The following is a 20,562-nucleotide window of genomic DNA, read 5'->3' as shown; positions in this document are numbered from 1 at the left end:
CGTTGAAGGAAAGAAATAATATAGTCTTGTACAAAATGTTTAACTTGTTATGCATGTGATATGTACATGTATGTGGTATACAGATAGAGATGAAGGGAGTCCATAACAATACCATGCATAATAAAGCTGGATGGTAATAATTTATAATGAAGACAAACACAGCACTACCTATGGCTATGCATTATTTTAGCAGATGAGCTCTGTTGGTGTATTAACGTCAGTAAAAAAGTACATTCATTTGTACACAACGACAACTTGATTTACTAGGGAGGTCATTTGCCGGCATTGGGATGAACATTTGGCTACTTCAAAACACATGGTTTAACGGTTTTACTTCGGTTGAAGCAGGAAGGAAGTATCAGCTGATTATGACAACTGGATCCCCTCCCAATTTAGGCCTGGTAAATTGCGATTCATCTGAGAACCACATTGATTTTACAAGACAGAAAAGTATCACAATTACCTTATTTAGCGATTTGAGCTTTCTTCTATACACTTTATCCCTTATGTTTTACGTTTATAAACTAGTTTGAACATCAATCTAGACCAATTGAAGAACTTTATTCATTTTTCCTAAGCCACCCCCATTTTCGCTCCAGAACGCCATATTTGTTGTAATCAGCTCAAAGAAACGGAAAAATTAGGAAAACTAATGCATCAATTACTACGAAATTTACTCAATACACGAACAAATCATATATCTTTCAGAAAATGTAAATTTTATCACTCATCTCCGTATTTTGAGGAAGGAGTATAAAAATAGAAAATGATGTTAGGACCGCCCAATAGGCGGGATAGGGTGAGGTCACTTCGGTCATTATGCAAATTCATTCTATGGAGCCGTGTACTCTTACTGCGATCGTAAAAGTTATTAATAACACCAGAACCATTTTAAACTTCTTATTTTAAGCATAAAATTTGATAAATATGGATTGTAATACTTACATATCGGTTGTCAGTTTGTTTAGGTGATAAAATGTCCGCCATTAATCAAGGCACGTTTAGCATTTTCCAGATGCATCACGGGTAATCTCACAAAATCTCGTGTCGCATAAGATATTATACTACAGTCTATGCAAAAGCCCACGAGATTCCAATCCTTCTAACTATACAAATCCTTGATTTTGCAAAAGGGGGTTGGCATCTAAGGTGTTATTTTATTTGTCCAGTGACAATTTTGGGGCGTGGAGTATGTAAGCACACTCACTAAGGTTCTTTAATTTTGAAAAAAATGGATTATATGATATATATTTTTACCTAAGTGAATGTTATCAATGAAAAAATTATAATTCTTATCTGTAATTGTAATTTAAGGGTAATCCTGCTGGAGATAGGGAAACTAGAGAACAGGATGTTAAATCTAGTATCCTACAGAGTGCCATCTTTGGAACGACACCTCCTGTGAATGTAAATAAATCTGACAAGAAAGCTGAGCTATTACAGCGCCATCTTAAACAGTATAACGAGTTGATGAAAGTCCAGCCTGTAAGACACACAGAGAAACAACTGACAGAGGAAAGAATAAAAGAGAAGAACAAACAATTACAGAAACAACATAAAGAATTAATGGAATTACGGAATACTGACCAGGTCAGTGGAAAGTTTTATGGAAGTTTTGATATTACTAATGAAGATGTATATACCTCAATCCACCTCCACTTTCCAGGGAATAACACAGACAAATTTTACTAAAATGAATTACACCTCAATTAATTAAGGTTTTATGTGAAACTCACTTGAAATCAGTTCAATTTGCATGAGCCATTTTTGCCTGTGTAGTGAGGAGAGTGGATGAAATGTACTTAAACAATAATATGGGGACGAAGTCGCCAATAACAGTAGAAAATTCAATAAAAAAAAAAATCAGAAAAATTTCCTGAATTTTTCATTGTACTAATGAACTCAAAATCATTCAATTTTTTTTTTTTTTTGTCATGTTTTGAAATCCCGGACCTGCGCAGAAATCTACAATGTACTTCCCTTTTCCAGTTTTGTTTGTATGAATCTTTCAGTAAAATATATATTTACCAGTCTATTATAAATAGGAAGGAACGCAATATCAATTTCATTTTTATATGAAAAAACGTTACCTAATGAAAGCGTTTCTTTGTTTACATTTCATATGACGTCATAACTTACGCACAACTAAACTCCCTAACAACAGAACCAAAATCGGAAAAGTTACGGTATATTTCCGTTTCTTTTTTTAACAAATATTTAAGTTACAGAAAAATAATTCATACAGACTTCGTCCCCATTTACAGGTAATGCCTGCCTCATATTATAGTTATAATTCTTAAGTCAAGGTGATCTGTAGATGCATCTGTTGGTGACCTGCTGTTGTTTTTTCTATGGTCAGGTTGTTGTCTCTTTGACACATTCCCTATTTCCATTCTCAATTTTATAGCATTAGTTTATGACTAATCAGTTGCTCATTGAATTAGTACAGTAAGTTTGTTCTGCCCACATGAAGTTAAAACTTTTAAAAAATACTCAGTGGGTGAGTGGTTTAAGCCTGTTGACCCTGAGGTTGATCATTCAACTCAAATCTGAATTGACCAGAACTCTTAAGTTTCCTGCCCAAGGTCATTGGTTCTATTCTGACACTGTCTTCCTCCATCAATAAAAAACTGACCACCATCATATAGCCAATATTACTGAAAATAGTGTGAAACAATATTACTCAATCATTGGTAAAACTTTCTTTGTATACACAAAATAGTTCAAGTGAACATTAGGAAAACAGCAATTCATTAATGTTGCAAATATTGGCAATAATTACTTCAGTGTCCCTATACATTGTTTTGAATTTGAGGTTATTTTAAAGTCTGTATTGAATTGAAGCTTAATGTATCAACCAATTATTTTGTTTTTTGTACAAACTCTTTTACCCAGTTATTTTGATTTTTTTTCTCTCAGATCAAGGTAGACAATTCTTTGTCAAAAAGGATGGATGATTCTGTTGAGGTGGAATTTGCAAGGATGAAAAGAGAGCATTTGAGAAAACAACAAGAGATGGAAAGAAAGAGAAACGAAGAAGAAATAAAAGAAATTCAACAAAAGAAGTAAATATAATTTGTTTACTACACATTTTCTCATTTAAAACAAGTGAGGGGTATTGGTGTTCGAGTGGTCTAGGTAGTTACTACTGTACTCACTAGCCAGTCAGCACTGAGGTTGTGAGTTTGAACCCTGCTCTTGAGGGTGCACTCGACTCCAATCTTAATTGACAAAGGTTGTCCGTTTTCCTATCGTAGGTTGATGTTTTTTTCCAGGCACTCCAGCTTCCTCCACCAATAAAAACTGGCTGCCACGAAATAGTATAAAAAAGGGCATTAAAACACCCAAAAATCAAAAATCATAAACAAGTGTAATTTCAGAAGACAGCAGTATCTCTATCTTGATCTGAACTTCTTTGATTGCCTAAAATGACGGACAAGTGTTTCATAATTCCCTTGTATAAACTCCACTTGCCAACAAATTTTAATGGTAGTATTTAATAATTGCTTCCATTTGAAAGACCATTTGTGAGTCCTTACCAATTAGAAATCTGAAAATACATACCTGCCAACTTTTCAAAATGCCCATGGCGGTTTTGTGTGCGAGAGGGCTCTTAAAGTCCTAAAAAAAACCTTCAAGGGGGCCTTCACATTTACATTTGGTAGCTTTCATGGGGGAAATCCCCCTCAAATAGTGACAGTTGGCAGGTATGTAAATATGAATTGCATACTCTTTTTAAAGTTTTTGTTGTTTTCTTTAATTAATTTTTTAAACCCTGCAAGTAATTTTTTTTTTTTATGTGTTTTACTTTTGGTGGAGGGCATGGTATCCTTTAATGAGTTCATTTAGTGTTCTCATTGTCTAGGAAGTTGTTTCTAAGATTGAACAAATGGACAAATGTTAGGATTTATAAGGGAGACAACTCATAGCAAGTCATCACAACATTTTGTTAGTGAATTCTATAAAGAAAATAAATAAATAAATAAAGTAATATAAATTTGTAAACCTATTATCTTTATGTTACAAACTTATAATTGTTTAAAAATGGTGACTAGACATTTAAGATTTTAGTTGTTTTCCTTTAAAAAACAACAACTTGTAATTGGCATAACATTTGTTGTGTAAGTATTACAGTATTTAGATGAAGTTATGATAACCATATTTAAATGCACATTCCAAAGCAGACATCTCCTTGTTTAACTATTGATATTTTTTGGTAGAGTCTAGTGTTGAACATGATCAAAATATGTGAAGATCTGACAATTTTAGAATATCCAACCAATTATTTGATATGAATATTGAGACATATAGATTTGAAATATTTAAGTCTAAAGAGTTGAAAGCTTAATCTTATTAAGCATTATTCAGTGACAATTAAAATGACAATAATTTAATGTTTGTTAATGAATGTATTTATGGAACTGTTTTGTTGAAAAACGTTAATTTTAAATTTTTGAACATTTCAGGACAAAACCACTGAAATCTTCACAACCTCAGCCTACAATGAAATGGTATGAGAAACCAACACAGCCAGGTAATTGGATTTATTTATCTCAAATGTTGTCTATATTTAAACTTTGTTTGAGAACAATTTGTATCAGTGTAGAATTGTAGATTCTGTTCATGACTTCCTATTGAATTCTAAAATAATGGGACGAACGATTGGTGAAAGGCCCCAGTCTAAACATTGGCCAAGTCCTCAATTCTAGACAGTCTCCGTCTTTTATAATGCTAAATACTTTAGTTAAATAACTTTCTAAAAATTGAGAACAAATAAATACTAATAGGGCAAAAAAACACCCATAAGTCAAAATAACTGAACAAGCCATGACCAAAAAGTAAAACTACGAAAAAATAATTTCCAACAAGAAATGCTGCATTGAAAACTAAAGATTGAGAGACATGAACCCCACCTGAAACAAGCAATGAGACCATATCATGCATATTGTAAACTATGATGTAGTTCATTGTCTTTACAAAAGTTATTGCCATCCCTCAAAATGTTCTGATAGAAAGCTGGCTTGAAATATCGAGTGAATATTGCAGCCATATGTAAAGAGGTTATTACATATATCTGATTTGTTGATATTTATTAGTAAACATGTTTAAAAATTGTACTGATACCTCTCTATGCCTTGACCATGTGGTAAATTAAATCAGCCTTCTAGTTTGACATTGTAATTATTTTACTTCAGTTAAAGTATTGAAGATTGCCAGTTCACCACCACCAGCACCTACGACTAATGTTTGGGCTGAGAGATTCAGACAACAAGAGGCCACTAGGTTACCCATACCATCATCTAATGAGGAGGAAGAGGAAATGTTACGGAAAGTCTTAGAAATGAGTCAAATGACAGCTAGACAGGACGAAGAAAGGAGAAAGTATGATTGATGTCCTATAGCAATACATACTGCAGCTGTCCTATATGAGCAGTCAAATTGCATTGACTGTATATTCATATGTCACTGACTGTATATCAATTTGTTTATGACATTGACAATGGGTTTCTGTAGAGTTTTATTTATGACCTCAATAAAGCATACAGGTTCGCGGAAATTTTACATTGTCCGCTTCAACTTAAAAAAATGATTGTTTTTACCCTAAATATTTCATTTAGAACACTTAAAAGAAAAAATGCCGTTCAATTCATATAAAAAAAATTAAAATGGGATTATTCTGATTATAACCCTGTCGCATTTTTTCGCAATATTTAAAACATCACAATAATTTCTTAATTTACAGTAGTTAAAATAATCTCCTGGTTGGTGGTGTTGTTGCCGTATCAACACAAACATCTAAAATCGCTAATTTCATGTTCTCAAATTGAGAGATCTAGATATGAGCTTTGATTAGTAATATAGGTTCAGTGCATAGGCATATGAATTCCTGACATTCTATGTTTGGTTATGATTTCTTTAAGTCTGAAATTTTTTTTGAGTTGATTCATGTTGCCCACCTCCACACCCAAACAAAAATTATGGCAAAAACACAATAACAATCAAAACCAAGGAGTAAACAAAGACTCACAAAACCAAATGACATTTATATCAACAGTTATAAATAATAAATACGAAACAACAAGAACTTCACTAAAAACCAGGAGTGAAATGTGAAAACAAATCATTTCAAATTTTAAAAATATCCATATCTACCTACACAACCATACAAAGCATGGGTAGGCGATATCAAACAAAGATTTTGTTACAGGTGGCCATAGACTTACTCAAAATAAGTAATTTTTGATGGGCAGAAAAATCCACACAAATAATCTTACTTCATTGGAAATTTTTTCTATTTGTAGATATCGTCAACAGATGGCAAGCAAAGAATTCATACCAGATCAGCTTAAAAGACAGATAGAGGAAAGTAAACAAGAAAGGTATACTAACATAAAAAACATATGTTGAAGTATATTTTACTAACTTTCAAAATGTCCAACAATGTCTTTGATATAAATCAGGGATATTGTTTAGCTTAGTGGCAATATTGTCATCTCCATTTTCAATTTGGTGAATTCTATCGGGGTGTCCAGAACTTGAATATTTTATTAGCAAATAAAATATGAATATCGACTTGATAAAGTTTTTAATTGAATTGAATTGAAATGGGAATAAAAGTTATTTTACTTCTTTGAAAATACAGAAATATTGATAAAAGCTTGATACAATGGACTAGAATATTATTTCTTTCCAGAATGTTATTGCTTAGCAAATCATCATAAAAAAAAGCTTATCCAAGAAATGATCTGAACACCAAGTCAAATACAACAACCACATATCAAAAAATGTGAACCACCAAGTAAATACAAATAAAAAATACAAGCACAATTCAGGAGTAAAAACTACCCAATCACAATTATTAATTTTTTTTTTAATCAATCAAGACATAAATTTTAAACAATCATGAAAGTCAACAAACAAAAAACATCTGCTTGGCTCAATATGATTTTGTGTACTCGTTCTTAAATATTTAGATCTCTTGGTTTATTGATTTTGTTTATAAATTGATCTTGATTAAAATCTATCATCATAACAGCAATAAAATATGCAAGCAATACTTTGTAAATTCACTGTATTTCCTTGTAAACATTCAGAACTTTCTAATGCTCTTCTTTTTCTACTTTCAGAACACATAAGCCTGAAAATGTTTTACCTTTAAAACCACCAAGCAACAAATGGACATCAGTTGTTACCTCAAATTTATCAAGTGAAGTTGTTAAACAGGATGTCAGATATACAGATCCACCTGAAAGGGTGAATAAAATATTGGAAACTAACTACAACAACTTGCAACCAAATCTGAAAATTAAAATACCAACAGAAAAGCCAGTACACTATGATGAGGATTGGACAGAAGAGATTCAGGAGCTGGATATATCACCTAAAATACCGAATACTATTGAAAAATATGTTAAATGGAGTAAAAATGCTAAAGAGCAAACCAAAAAAAGTACAGATGAAGGCATTTCAAGGAAATCATGCAGTCTGAAACCAAGGTCACCTATTATTTCACCTTCAAATGGATCAGGAGATAAATGCATTCAGCAAACACTTTCACATAGATTATCCACAGTAGGTGTGAATACAACTGAGAAAGATCAGACATCAAATGCATGGACAAAAAACACATCTAATGAAGTACACCAAAAGGGAGATGAAGATTGGGATTTAGTAACTGATGACAAATGGGGCATAGGGTCAAGTTCTGTCGGTCATAAAGGTGACTATGATGCCAATGTTCCTGACAAAAATCAGTCCTTTTATGATAGAACAGATGCAGTCCCTAGACAACAAAGATACAAACAGAAACCTATGAAAACAGTAAGTAAACCAGAATACATGGAACAGCAAAGGACAAAATTAGATCTAAATGAAAATTGGGTGTCAGGTTTTGTGGATGATATTAAACAAGCTTCACCAGAAAACTGGAGCTGTGGCTCTACCAGACCAGGAAATAAGACAGAAATCTGTACAAATAACAGGAACCAGACTTGGGAAACACAATGGAACAGAGAGTCCATTATGGATGGCAAACAGGTCTCTTCCAGATCTGAAAACCGCAGTGGGTTAATAAATAATGGCAACAGTGCATCTGAGGAACACTGGAGCATAGGATCTGTTAATAATAAATCAGTTCCATCAGTTTTATCAGAAAATAGTAGTATTAGAATAGCAGATGATATTCCAAGAATTCCACAAAATCATATGAATATTGGAGCTACAACTAATATTCAAAATTCAACACAATTTGCCAATACAAAGCCACATGTCTTTTGCTCTGACACATCATCAGAGAAATCAGAAGTTAAAACTCAGCAATTGTCAATGAGTAAACACTCAGATATTCAAAAGACAAATCCAATTGTTCAGAATTCACTTGAAAAACAACAAACTTGCATTGAAAATTGGGATGGTAAAGTCATTAATAAAAATGTTCATTTATCTTTGCAAGAAAAAAAGAATATTGAGATATCCTGTTCATTTGAGAAACAAGAACCTGTAAGCTTTCCAAGCTGTGACGTTAAGACTGTGATCAAACAAAGAAACATTATGTCTGATTGTACTGGAAAGACAATCAAACAGGGAACCAGTGGAGAGAGTTGGGAAGAAGATCTCTCTGCTGTTGTAACACCATCTAATACCAAACCAATGATGCAAAATGTTGAATTGAAAAATGAACAGGTACTAAGTGATCAACCTAAAACGACAATTCCAGGACAAAATGTAAATGAAAATTTTGACCACAGGCTACCTGTTCTTAAAAACTTGTCAACAAGCTCGGAAGAAGATGTTGAGTTACCTTCTTGTCGGTTACCTCGCTTACCTCACATTCCACACAGACAGAATTCAAAGATTTGTCCTCCCATTCCCAGCAGTGTCAAACATGCAAACCATCCTCTGAAACATGAAGAACCAACAATAAAACAACCTTCATCTACGAGTAAAGAATTGCCAACTACTTCTCAACAGGATTTATCAGGTCTTATGGCAGGTTTAAACATGTCGTCTGCCTCAATGAATCTTCCTTTAGGACTTCCTCCACATCTTGCTCATGCCTATTTGCAGTTTTTATCTAGTGGCAATACCAATGCCACTGGAATGATGCCATTAGCCAATATGCCACTTTTACCAGGCTTATTACCAATGTTACAAAATCCTCTCATGTCTGCTTCACCAATACTAGCATATTCTCTACAACAACAGCAGATGGCGGCCATGAATATTGCTATGGCAACAGGGGGAATGATGGGAATGAATGTTCCTCAAGTTGACCCAACAACACTTCTAAGGCAAAGTATACCAAATGGGGATGGTCAGAGTAATAGGAGTTGTGAAAAAGAAACAATTAAGCAATACCAACCTCCTTTGCCAAATTCAGAAGTTGAAGCACCTGTCTCAGTAGATGTTAAAAATGGTGACACGAACATCAATGTTACTAATATAAAGTGCAAAAATTCAATCATTCCTACTGCAGCAGTACATAGTAATCAAAACCGTCCCTTAATTCATGATCCTGTAAAATATATCCCACAGCCTATAGAACCTCAAAAAAGCATAATTGGAACAGGAAGTAACCAGTCTGAGATTCCAAATTATATCCCACAGCCTGTAGAACCTCACAGGGGCATGATGGGAACAAGAAGTAGACCATCAGAGATTCCAAAATATATCACACAGCCTGTAGAACCTCAGAGGACCGTTAGGGGAACAGGAAGTAACCAGTCTGAGATTCCAAAATATATTCCACAGCCTGTAGAACCTTGCAAGAGCATGATGGGTACAGGAAGGAGCCAGGCTGAGATTCCAAAATATATACCACAGCCTGTAGAACATCAGAGAAGCATGAGGGGAACAGAAAGTAACCAGGCTGAGATTCCAAACTATATACCACAGCCTGTAGAACCTCGCAAGAGCATGATTGGTACAGGAGGAAGCCAGGCTGAGATTCCATACTATATACCACAGCCTGTAGAACCTCGCAAGAGCATGATGCGTACAGGAAGTAGCCAGGCTGAGATTCCAAAATACATCCCTCAGCCTGTAGAATCTCGCAAGAGCACTGAGATTCCATCCTATAGCAAAACTCCCTATGACCTCCAAAGGAAGAAAGACCAGGTACAAGCTGTACAAGACATGCTAAGTGGATTGAGGAAACAACCAAGTTCTCTGGTAAGTAGATATTAGATCTAAAGCACACACACAAGTATGATTGTCATGATGAGATATTTTCAACAGTTTGCTTATATAAGAATCTAATTGACTCCTGTTAAAAAAAGTGCACCAAAACAAAATTTTCAACAATGAATAAAAAACAATGACAACTTTATTAGGAGTTTGAAAAAATGGGTAGATGATACAATATAATCTATTAATTTATATAGGTTAACCAAAAAATGTATTCTTTATGCCACATCAGATAATTGCAGAAAAGGCAAACTAAAGAAAAAAATCTAAAGATTGACCAACATAAAACGCTATAAAAAAATAATTAGTTAGCAACATGAACTCCCAACCAGTTAAGAAGAACCAGGTCTTTTAACAAATTACAAAAAGGCAAACAATCTACCAAAAGTCCTCTAAAAATTATGATTACAATGAACCCCTATACAAAAGCTAGATACGAACTTTGGTAACAACAATCAAATTGTTACACTTTATGATAAGTCCCCAAACAATTATGAAACCATGAAATAAAAATAAAACTGTGATCCATTGTAAAAGCAACGCAATGGCCAGGATAATAGTAGTTTCAGGGGTGTGGAAATGCTATGCCTAACTTGCCCGACTCATACATATGATCACCCGAAAAGTAACTTTTTTTGTCTTGGTTGCCTGTGGACAAGTTAAAACTTAAACTTGACAAGTTCAATTCATACAATAATATATGTCTGTTTTTAAAACTTATAAAGAAGTTTAATTTTCTGTGAAAGAAACCAATGATAAACAAGTTAATAAACACATGTATTAAAGTCAAAACATCAATGATCTAGACAATAAATATTAAATAACACTGGAAATAGATCTGTAACCTAATTGAAAAAGTAAGTATGCGAATCCCGGTCTCGTAAACATTGAGTCTTTCTCCATTGATCTGGGATCATTGAATATGTTTTATCCATCATTTAATTGAAGTGCCATTTACCTTTTGTATCAAGATGGATAAATACTTAATAAAACTGTTGGGCAATCAATGCAAAAAGAGTGACGAGTCGAATAGAAAATGTAGAACACAGGGGGAGAAGGACAAGTAGTATGAAAAAGAAACGGAAGCGAGAATTTCAGTCAGAGTTCTCATGGCTCTACGGAAGAAAAAAGGAAAAATAAATTGAATTTTTGTTTAGTCAATGATAATATGTACAAAACATGTTGATCAAAAGTCAACTTTATTTTTTGGGAAAGTGAAAGATAGAAGGGACACATTTACTGCCCATCAACTTTCAGCAAAACACCCAAGCATGTCAGTTGAGAAAAACAAATAAAATAAAATCTGTTTCTGGGGAAATGGACAAGGCTTTGGCTAAGGTCACTCAGTCTGAGTTTGATAGGTATGAAAAACTCTTTAATACAGCATATTTAGTTGTCAAAAATAATCAACCATGTTTGACTGCCAAGAATTATGCAAGCTTTATACGGTAAAATAATTCAAATTGACAATATTTATTAGGACTTTCAGGGCAAGTAAAAAAAATTACGGAGGAGTAGAATTTACAGTTTTACTTGCCCTTGGACAAGTGCTGCCAACAAATATTTCCACACGCCTGCAGTTTGATTGCAATGGAGTGTTCATTTATATACAAAGAATGAAATCATTTATAGAGCCTGAATTTCCAACTTTCCAACAACAAAAATATCACCGAATCACAACCTTGATGTATGATGTTTTTAATTTGCATAAATTATATTGCCATTCTATAAATCTAGATTTTCAATTTCAGCTGGAAAATTCTGATTTGGATCCTAGACCCTTTTAAACAGACTTGTTATGGATGTGGAATTCCATGGGTAATGATTTAAACGTTGTGACGAACTTGTAAAGAAATGGTGCTATAGTTAAAAGGTGCAGATCACTGAATGTGCTCTTTTGTGTTTGTGTCAAGAAAACGTGCTATAGGTCAATGGTACAATGTTACTGAATGCTTTTTTTAGGTGTAAATATATTGTGCACAATTTTAAAGGTAAAAGGTTGATAACAAGGATTTTACTTGCTTTATGGTGAAGTTTGTTTATAACTGTATATCAAGACAATTCAAAAATGAGAAAAATAGATTTGAATATTAATAATATGTATCATTGTACTGTTCTTATCATGACTTATTCTCATTAACATTTTCACATGGAATCTAAAATATAGGGCATATGAAAAAATACTCAGATATAAGAAACAGGTGTGATGTTTTGAATATTCCTCATAAACTCAGGAATGTCACGCTTGTGGCAAATGCCTCATGTTGGTTGATTGCCGTTTTAAATCTGCTTAAATTCTGGAGAAACAAATGGAGGGATGCATTTTTTATAATTTTTATGTTAGCATCATTTTGGTTCACTCATATATCTAGCCTTTATGTGATAGATTTGAAGCAATACTCAAAGTAAAATTTATAGTTTGATGTAGGTAAGACTAATTCAAGGTCAACATTGAATAAGAAAATTCTATTGACCTTGTCCACAGCTGTATTTAACGAAAAAATGTCTAGTCAAAACAATGGTGCAATATTGAAGTACAATGTACATGCAAATTTCAAATAATCAATTGACGTTCGCATCAAAATAAGTAGAATAAATATATATTTTTTGTAACAATCTTGGAATTATTCCTCAAACACTTGAATATGCAAAAAACTGTTATTAGAAGTATTGTCTTTTTGTGACATGCATGAGTTGTACTTGATATGACGAGTGCTGATATGTTTTGTTATTAAAAATAGTTAATTTAGGGTTATATCTTTCAAAGGGTACATGTGCAAGTAAATGTATGGTTGAAACATTTTTGTATAGAATCAAGGGTATTTTCTGTTATTTTATTTTCCAATTGAAGATATCTCAATTAAAATTCTAAGCATTGTGTTATTTGATCAGGATTTTCAAAATAGAATTTAACTAATTTGTTCAAAGGAGAGGTAATCTCAACACTTTACCATGTGGTGTTTTAGAGTCATTTTATGGGAATTTTTATAATATAGGCTTGGTTATCTATGAAGGTATGAATACTGAGTTAAGATACTGATTTTATAGAATCATATTTGAAATCCAAGGCATGGAAGACAATAGTTCTCTTGTTTAAGTGCTATTTTACAAATGACATCTACAGTAGTTATGTAATAATTAATTTCAGGAGGCATTGTAGTGTTTTACATTTTATGATTATGAGTAAAAAAATCGTCCATTGTTTTTACAAAATGTATTATTTTACTGTTGAAAATAAATTTGTTCTGAAGTTTGTTTTGATTTTTGAATGGTAAGTATATCCTTCAGTAGTAAATTGTTTATAGAGCCTTCTAAAGAGGGGCAAAAGATACCAGAGGGACACTCAAACTCATAGATCGAAAACAAATTGAAAAATGACATGGCTTTAAAAAAAGACTCAATATTAGTACACAAAACACAACATAGAAATCTATAGACATAGCAACACGAACCACACCAAAAACTTAAGTGTCACAAAATGACTATTATAGCTTGTTGTTCGGTGTGAGCCAAGGCTCAGTGTTGAAGACCTTACATTGACCTATAATGTTTTTGTTTTTTTTAAATTGTTATTTGGATGGAGAGTTGTCTCATTGGCACTCACACCACATCTTCCTATATCTATTAAATCTAAACGTGTAGAAAACCTGTGTAGACAATTGGTCTTTAATTAAAAAAATTTGTAAGGGTTCCGCGGAACCCAGTGTCTCGCCTATTTTTGCTGTAAATCGCAGGCTCAACAACAATGAGGAAAAAAATCAATAAAAATTCCTCTTGTTACTATTTTATGATTGTAAGAAAATCTAAGTCCATTTAAAAGTAAATTACAGAAAAAACGGAGTAATCTTTTTACAAACTTTACTTCTGGATACAATCTTATGATCATAAACAAGCTTCTGTCAAAGTTTGGTACAAACCCAGGATAGTTTAAGAAAGATATCAAAATTTTAAAAACTTTAACCACAGAGTGAATGTAATGGTTCCCCGTAGAAAAACTAAGTCCATTTAAAAGTACAATATGGAAAAAATGGATTTATTTATTTACAAAATTTACTTCTGGATACTATCTTATGATCATAAACAAGCTTCTGTTTAAGTTTGGTACAAACCCAGGATAGTTTAAGAAAGTTATAAAAATTCTAAAAACTTTAACCACAGAGTGAATGTAATGTTTCCCCGCAGAAAAATTTAAGTCCATTTATAAGTAAAATACAGAAAAAATGGAATTTTATTTTTACAAAATTTACTTCTGGATATTATCTTATGATCATAAACAAGCTTCTGTCCAAGTTTGGTACAAACCCAGGATAGTTGGAGAAAGTTGTTAAAATTCTAAAAACTTTAACCACAGAGTGAATGTTTTGTTTCCCTGCAGAAAAAACTAAGTCCATTTATAGTAAAATACGGAAAAAATGGAATTTTATTTTTACAAAATTTACTTCTGGATACAATCTTATGATCATAAACAAGCTTCTGTCAAAGTTTGGTAGAAATCCAGTATAGTTTAAGAAAGTTATTAAAATTTAAAAAACTTTAACCACAGAGTGAATATTTGTTGACGCCGCCGACGGAATGTAGGATCGCTTAGTCTCGCTTTTTCGACTAAAGTCGAAGGCTCGACAAAAAGGGAATATTTCATCGCCATAAAATAAGAGCTAACACTATCTTTACACTTCATGGTCCAGTTATGGATATTTATAAAAACTTTCAAAAAAATTTCAATCCTGGTATCTATGATGAGTTTATTTATAGCAAAAATGTATAATACCTCTTATTGAAGAGTGAAAGTATAACTAAAATGCACTTAGTTCTACTTCATGCATTAACTACACAGAAGTCGACCGTTAGGGAATGATTATTAGGTCAACTTTTAGATCATAGAGATTGTTCAATTTCCCATTGTAAACTTTCAACTAAGTAGTTGGTTCAATTTCTCATTAAATAACTATAATTTCTCTAATGTAAATTTTTTTTTGAATTCCTCTTTGCAAACTTTCTAATGGGTTATGGTTCAGATTCACATTGCAAACTTTCTGATGGGTTATGGTTCAGATTCACATTACAAACTTTCTGATGGGTTATGGTTCAGATTCACATTGCAAACTTTGTAATGGGTTATGGTTCAGATTCACATTACAAACTTTGTAATGGGTTATGGTTCAGATTCACATTACAAACTTTCTGATAGGTTATGGTTCAGATTCACATTACAAACTTTCTGATGGGTTATGGTTCAGATTCACATTGCAAACTTTCTGATGGGTTATGGTTCAGATTCACATTACAAACTTTCTGATAGGTTATGGTTCAGATTCACATTGCAAACTTTCTGATAGGTTATGGTTCAGATTCACATTGCAAACTTTCTGATGGGTTATGGTTCAGATTCACATTGCAAACTTTGTAATGGGTTATGGTTCAGATTCACATTGCAAACTTTGTAATGGGTTATGGTTCAGATTCACATTGCAAACTTTCTGATGAGTTATGGTTCAGATTCACATTGCAAACTTTGTAATGGGTTATGGTTCAGATTCACATTGCAAACTTTCTGATGGGTTATGGTTCAGATTCACATTACAAACTTTCTGATGGGTTATGGTTCAGATTCACATTGCAAACTTTCTGATGGGTTATGGTTCAGATTCACATTACAAACTTTCTGATAGGTTATGGTTCAGATTCACATTGCAAACTTTCTGATGGGTTATGGTTCAGATTCACATTGCAAACTTTGTAATGGGTTATGGTTCAGATTCACATTGCAAACTTTCTGATGGGTTATGGTTCAGATTCACATTGCAAACTTTCTAATGGGTTATGGTTCAGATTCACATTGCAAACTTTCTGATGGGTTATGGTTCAGATTCACATTGCAAACTTTGTAATGGGTTATGGTTCAGATTCACATTGCAAACTTTCTGATGGGTTATGTTTCAGATTCACATTGCAAACTTTCTGATGGGTTATGGTTCAGATTCACATTGCAAACTTTCTGATGGGTTATGGTTCAGATTCACATTACAAACTTTCTGATGGGTTATGGTTCAGATTCACATTGCAAACTTTCTGATGGGTTATGGTTCAGATTCACATTACAAACTTTCTGATAGGTTATGGTTCAGATTCACATTGCAAACTTTCTGATGGGTTATGGTTCAGATTCACATTGCAAACTTTGTAATGGGTTATGGCTCAGATTCACATTGCAAACTTTCTGATGGGTTATGGTTCAGATTCACATTACAAACTTTCTGATGGGTTATGGTTCAGATTCACATTGCAAACTTTCTGATAGGTTATGGTTCAGATTCACATTGCAAACTTTCTGATGGGTTATGGTTCAGATTCACATTACAAACTTTCTGATGGGTTATGGTTCAGATTCACATTACAAACTTTCTGATGGGTTATGGTTCAGATTCACATTACAAACTTTCTGATGGGTTATGGTTCAGATTCACATTGCAAACTTTCTGATGGGTTATGGTTCAGATTCACATTACAAACTTTCTGATGGGTTATGGTTCAGATTCACATTGCAAACTTTCTGATAGGTTATGGTTCAGATTCACATTACAAACTTTCTGATGGGTTATGGTTCAGATTCACATTGCAAACTTTCTGATGGGTTATGGTTCAGATTCACATTGCAAACTTTCTGATGGGTTATGGTTCAGATTCACATTGCAAACTTTGTAATGGGTTATGGTTCAGATTCACATTGCAAACTTTGTAATGGGTTATGGTTCAGATTCACATTGCAAACTTTGTAATGGGTTATGGTTCAGATTCACATTACAAACTTTCTGATGGGTTATGGTTCAGATTCACATTGCAAACTTTGTAATGGGTTATGGTTCAGATTCACATTACAAACTTTCTGATGGGTTATGGTTCAGATTCACATTACAAACTTTCTGATGGGTTATGGTTCAGATTCACATTGCAAACTTTCTGATAGGTTATGGTTCAGATTCACATTACAAACTTTCTGATGGGTTATGGTTCAGATTCACATTGCAAACTTTCTGATGGGTTATGGTTCAGATTCACATTGCAAACTTTCTGATAGGTTATGGTTCAGATTCACATTGCAAACTTTCTGATGGGTTATGGTTCAGATTCACATTACAAACTTTCTGATGGGTTATGGTTCAGATTCACATTACAAACTTACTGATGGGTTATGGTTCAGATTCACATTGCAAACTTTCTGATAGGTTATGGTTCAGATTCACATTACAAACTTTCTGATGGGTTATGGTTCAGATTCACATTGCAAACTTTCTGATGGGTTATGGTTCAGATTCACATTGCAAACTTTCTGATGGGTTATGGTTCAGATTCACATTGCAAACTTTGTAATGGGTTATGGTTCAGATTCACATTGCAAACTTTGTAATGGGTTATGGTTCAGATTCACATTGCAAACTTTCTAATAGGTTATGGTTCAGATTCACATTGCAAACTTTCTGATGGGTTATGGTTCAGATTTACATTGCAAACTTTCTAATAGGTTATGGTTCAGATTCACATTGCAAACTTTCTGATGGGTTATGGTTCAGATTCACATTGCAAACTTTCTGATGGGTTATGGTTCAGATTCACATTGCAAACTTTCTGAAGGGTTATGGTTCAGATTCACATTGCAAACTTTGTAATGGGTTATGGTTCAGATTCACATTGCAAACTTTGTAATGGGTTATGGTTCAGATTCACATTACAAACTTTCTGATAGGTTATGGTTCAGATTCACATTACAAACTTTCTGATGGGTTATGGTTCAGATTCACATTGCAAACTTTCTGATAGGTTATGGTTCAGATTCACATTACAAACTTTCTGATGGGTTATGGTTCAGATTCACATTGCAAACTTTCTGATAGGTTATGGTTCAGATTCACATTACAAACTTTCTGATGGGTTATGGTTCAGATTCACATTGCAAACTTTCTGATGGGTTATGGTTCAGATTCACATTGCAAACTTTCTGATGGGTTATGGTTCAGATTCACATTGCAAACTTTCTGATGGGTTATGGTTCAGATTTACATTGCAAACTTTCTAATAGGTTATGGTTCAGATTCACATTGCAAACTTTCTGATGGGTTATGGTTCAGATTCACATTGCAAACTTTCTGATGGGTTATGGTTCAGATTCACATTGCAAACTTTCTGATGGGTTATGGTTCAGATTCACATTGCAAACTTTGTAATGGGTTATGGTTCAGATTCACATTGCAAACTTTCTGATGGGTTATGGTTCAGATTCACATTGCAAACTTTGTAATGGGTTATGGTTCAGATTCACATTGCAAACTTTCTGATGGGTTATGGTTCAGATTCACATTACAAACTTTCTGATGGGTTATGGTTCAGATTCACATTGCAAACTTTCTGATGGGTTATGGTTCAGATTCACATTACAAACTTTCTGATAGGTTATGGTTCAGATTCACATTGCAAACTTTCTGATGGGTTATGATTCAGATTCACATTGCAAACTTTGTAATGGGTTATGGTTCAGATTCACATTGCAAACTTTCTGATGGGTTATGGTTCAGATTCACATTGCAAACTTTCTAATGGGTTATGGTTCAGATTCACATTGCAAACTTTCTGATGGGTTATGGTTCAGATTCACATTGCAAATCGTAATGGGTTATGGTTCAGATTCACATTGCAAACTTTCTGATAGGTTATGGTTCAGATTCACATTGCAAACTTTCTGATGGGTTATGGTTCAGATTCACATTACAAACTTTCTGATGGGTTATGGTTCAGATTCACATTGCAAACTTTCTGATGGGTTATGGTTCAGATTCACATTACAAACTTTCTGATAGGTTATGGTTCAGATTCACATTGCAAACTTTCTGATGGGTTATGGTTCAGATTCACATTGCAAACTTTGTAATGGGTTATGGTTCAGATTCACATTGCAAACTTTCTGATGGGTTATGGTTCAGATTCACATTACAAACTTTCTGATGGGTTATGGTTCAGATTCACATTGCAAACTTTCTGATAGGTTATGGTTCAGATTCACATTGCAAACTTTCTGATGGGTTATGGTTCAGATTCACATTACAAACTTTCTGATGGGTTATGGTTCAGATTCACATTACAAACTTTCTGATGGGTTATGGTTCAGATTCACATTGCAAACTTTCTGATAGGTTATGGTTCAGATTCACATTGCAAACTTTCTGATGGGTTATGGTTCAGATTCACATTACAAACTTTCTGATGGGTTATGGTTCAGATTCACATTGCAAACTTTCTGATGGGTTATGGTTCAGATTCACATTGCAAACTTTCTGATGGGTTATGGTTCAGATTCACATTGCAAACCTTCTAATGGGTTATGGTTTAGATTCACATTGCAAACTTTCTGATGGGTTATGGTTCAGATTCACATTGCAAACTTTCTAATAGGTTATGGTTCAGATTCACATTGCAAACTTTCTGATGGGTTATGGTTCAGATTCACATTGCAAACTTTCTGATGGGTTATGGTTCAGATTCACATTGCAAACTTTCTGATGGGTTATGGTTCAGATTCACATTGCAAACTTTGTAATGGGTTATGGTTCAGATTCACATTGCAAACTTTGTAATGGGTTATGGTTCAGATTCACATTGCAAACTTTCTAATAGGTTATGGTTCAGATTCACATTGCAAACTTTCTGATGGGTTATGGTTCAGATTTACATTGCAAACTTTCTAATAGGTTATGGTTCAGATTCACATTGCAAACTTTCTGATGGGTTATGGTTCAGATTCACATTGCAAACTTTCTGATGGGTTATGGTTCAGATTCACATTGCAAACTTTCTGATGGGTTATGGTTCAGATTCACATTGCAAACTTTGTAATGGGTTATGGTTCAGATTCACATTGCAAACTTTCTGATAGGTTATGGTTCAGATTCACATTACAAACTTTCTGATAGGTTATGGTTCAGATTCACATTGCAAACTTTCTGATGGGTTATGGTTCAGATTCACATTGCAAACTTTGTAATGGGTTATGGTTCAGATTCACATTGCAAACTTTGTAATGGGTTATGGTTCAGATTCACATTACAAACTTTCTGATAGGTTATGGTTCAGATTCACATTACAAACTTTCTGATGGGTTATGGTTCAGATTCACATTGCAAACTTTCTGATAGGTTATGGTTCAGATTCACATTACAAACTTTCTGATGGGTTATGGTTCAGATTCACATTGCAAACTTTCTGATAGGTTATGGTTCAGATTCACATTACAAACTTTCTGATGGGTTATGGTTCAGATTCACATTGCAAACTTTCTGATGGGTTATGGTTCAGATTCACATTGCAAACTTTCTGATGGGTTATGGTTTA

At 33.6% G+C, this 20,562-nt stretch overlaps 1 protein-coding gene across 1 annotated transcript in view; it reads left to right on the top strand.

Moving 5' to 3' along the window:
• The window catches only part of LOC134710190 (uncharacterized), a 44,261-nt gene extending 31,625 nt beyond the window's left edge, over positions 1-12,636 (top strand). The window contains exons 14-20 of the mRNA XM_063570416.1: positions 1,315-1,590; positions 2,920-3,065; positions 4,467-4,534; positions 5,196-5,382; positions 6,303-6,380; positions 7,128-10,170; positions 11,937-12,636. Coding sequence (XP_063426486.1) covers positions 1,315-1,590; positions 2,920-3,065; positions 4,467-4,534; positions 5,196-5,382; positions 6,303-6,380; positions 7,128-10,170; positions 11,937-11,972 — 3,834 coding nt within the window. The 3' untranslated portion in view covers positions 11,973-12,636. The remainder of the gene's footprint in view (positions 1-1,314; positions 1,591-2,919; positions 3,066-4,466; positions 4,535-5,195; positions 5,383-6,302; positions 6,381-7,127; positions 10,171-11,936) is intronic.
• Positions 12,637-20,562: the final 7,926 nt, after the last annotated feature.

The sequence above is a fragment of the Mytilus trossulus genome, chromosome 3, assembly GCF_036588685.1.
Source record: "Mytilus trossulus isolate FHL-02 chromosome 3, PNRI_Mtr1.1.1.hap1, whole genome shotgun sequence".
Taxonomy (NCBI): domain Eukaryota; kingdom Metazoa; phylum Mollusca; class Bivalvia; order Mytilida; family Mytilidae; genus Mytilus; species Mytilus trossulus.
The sequence above is the reverse complement of the archived record's forward strand: the minus strand, read 5'-3'. Positions and strand labels throughout refer to the sequence as shown.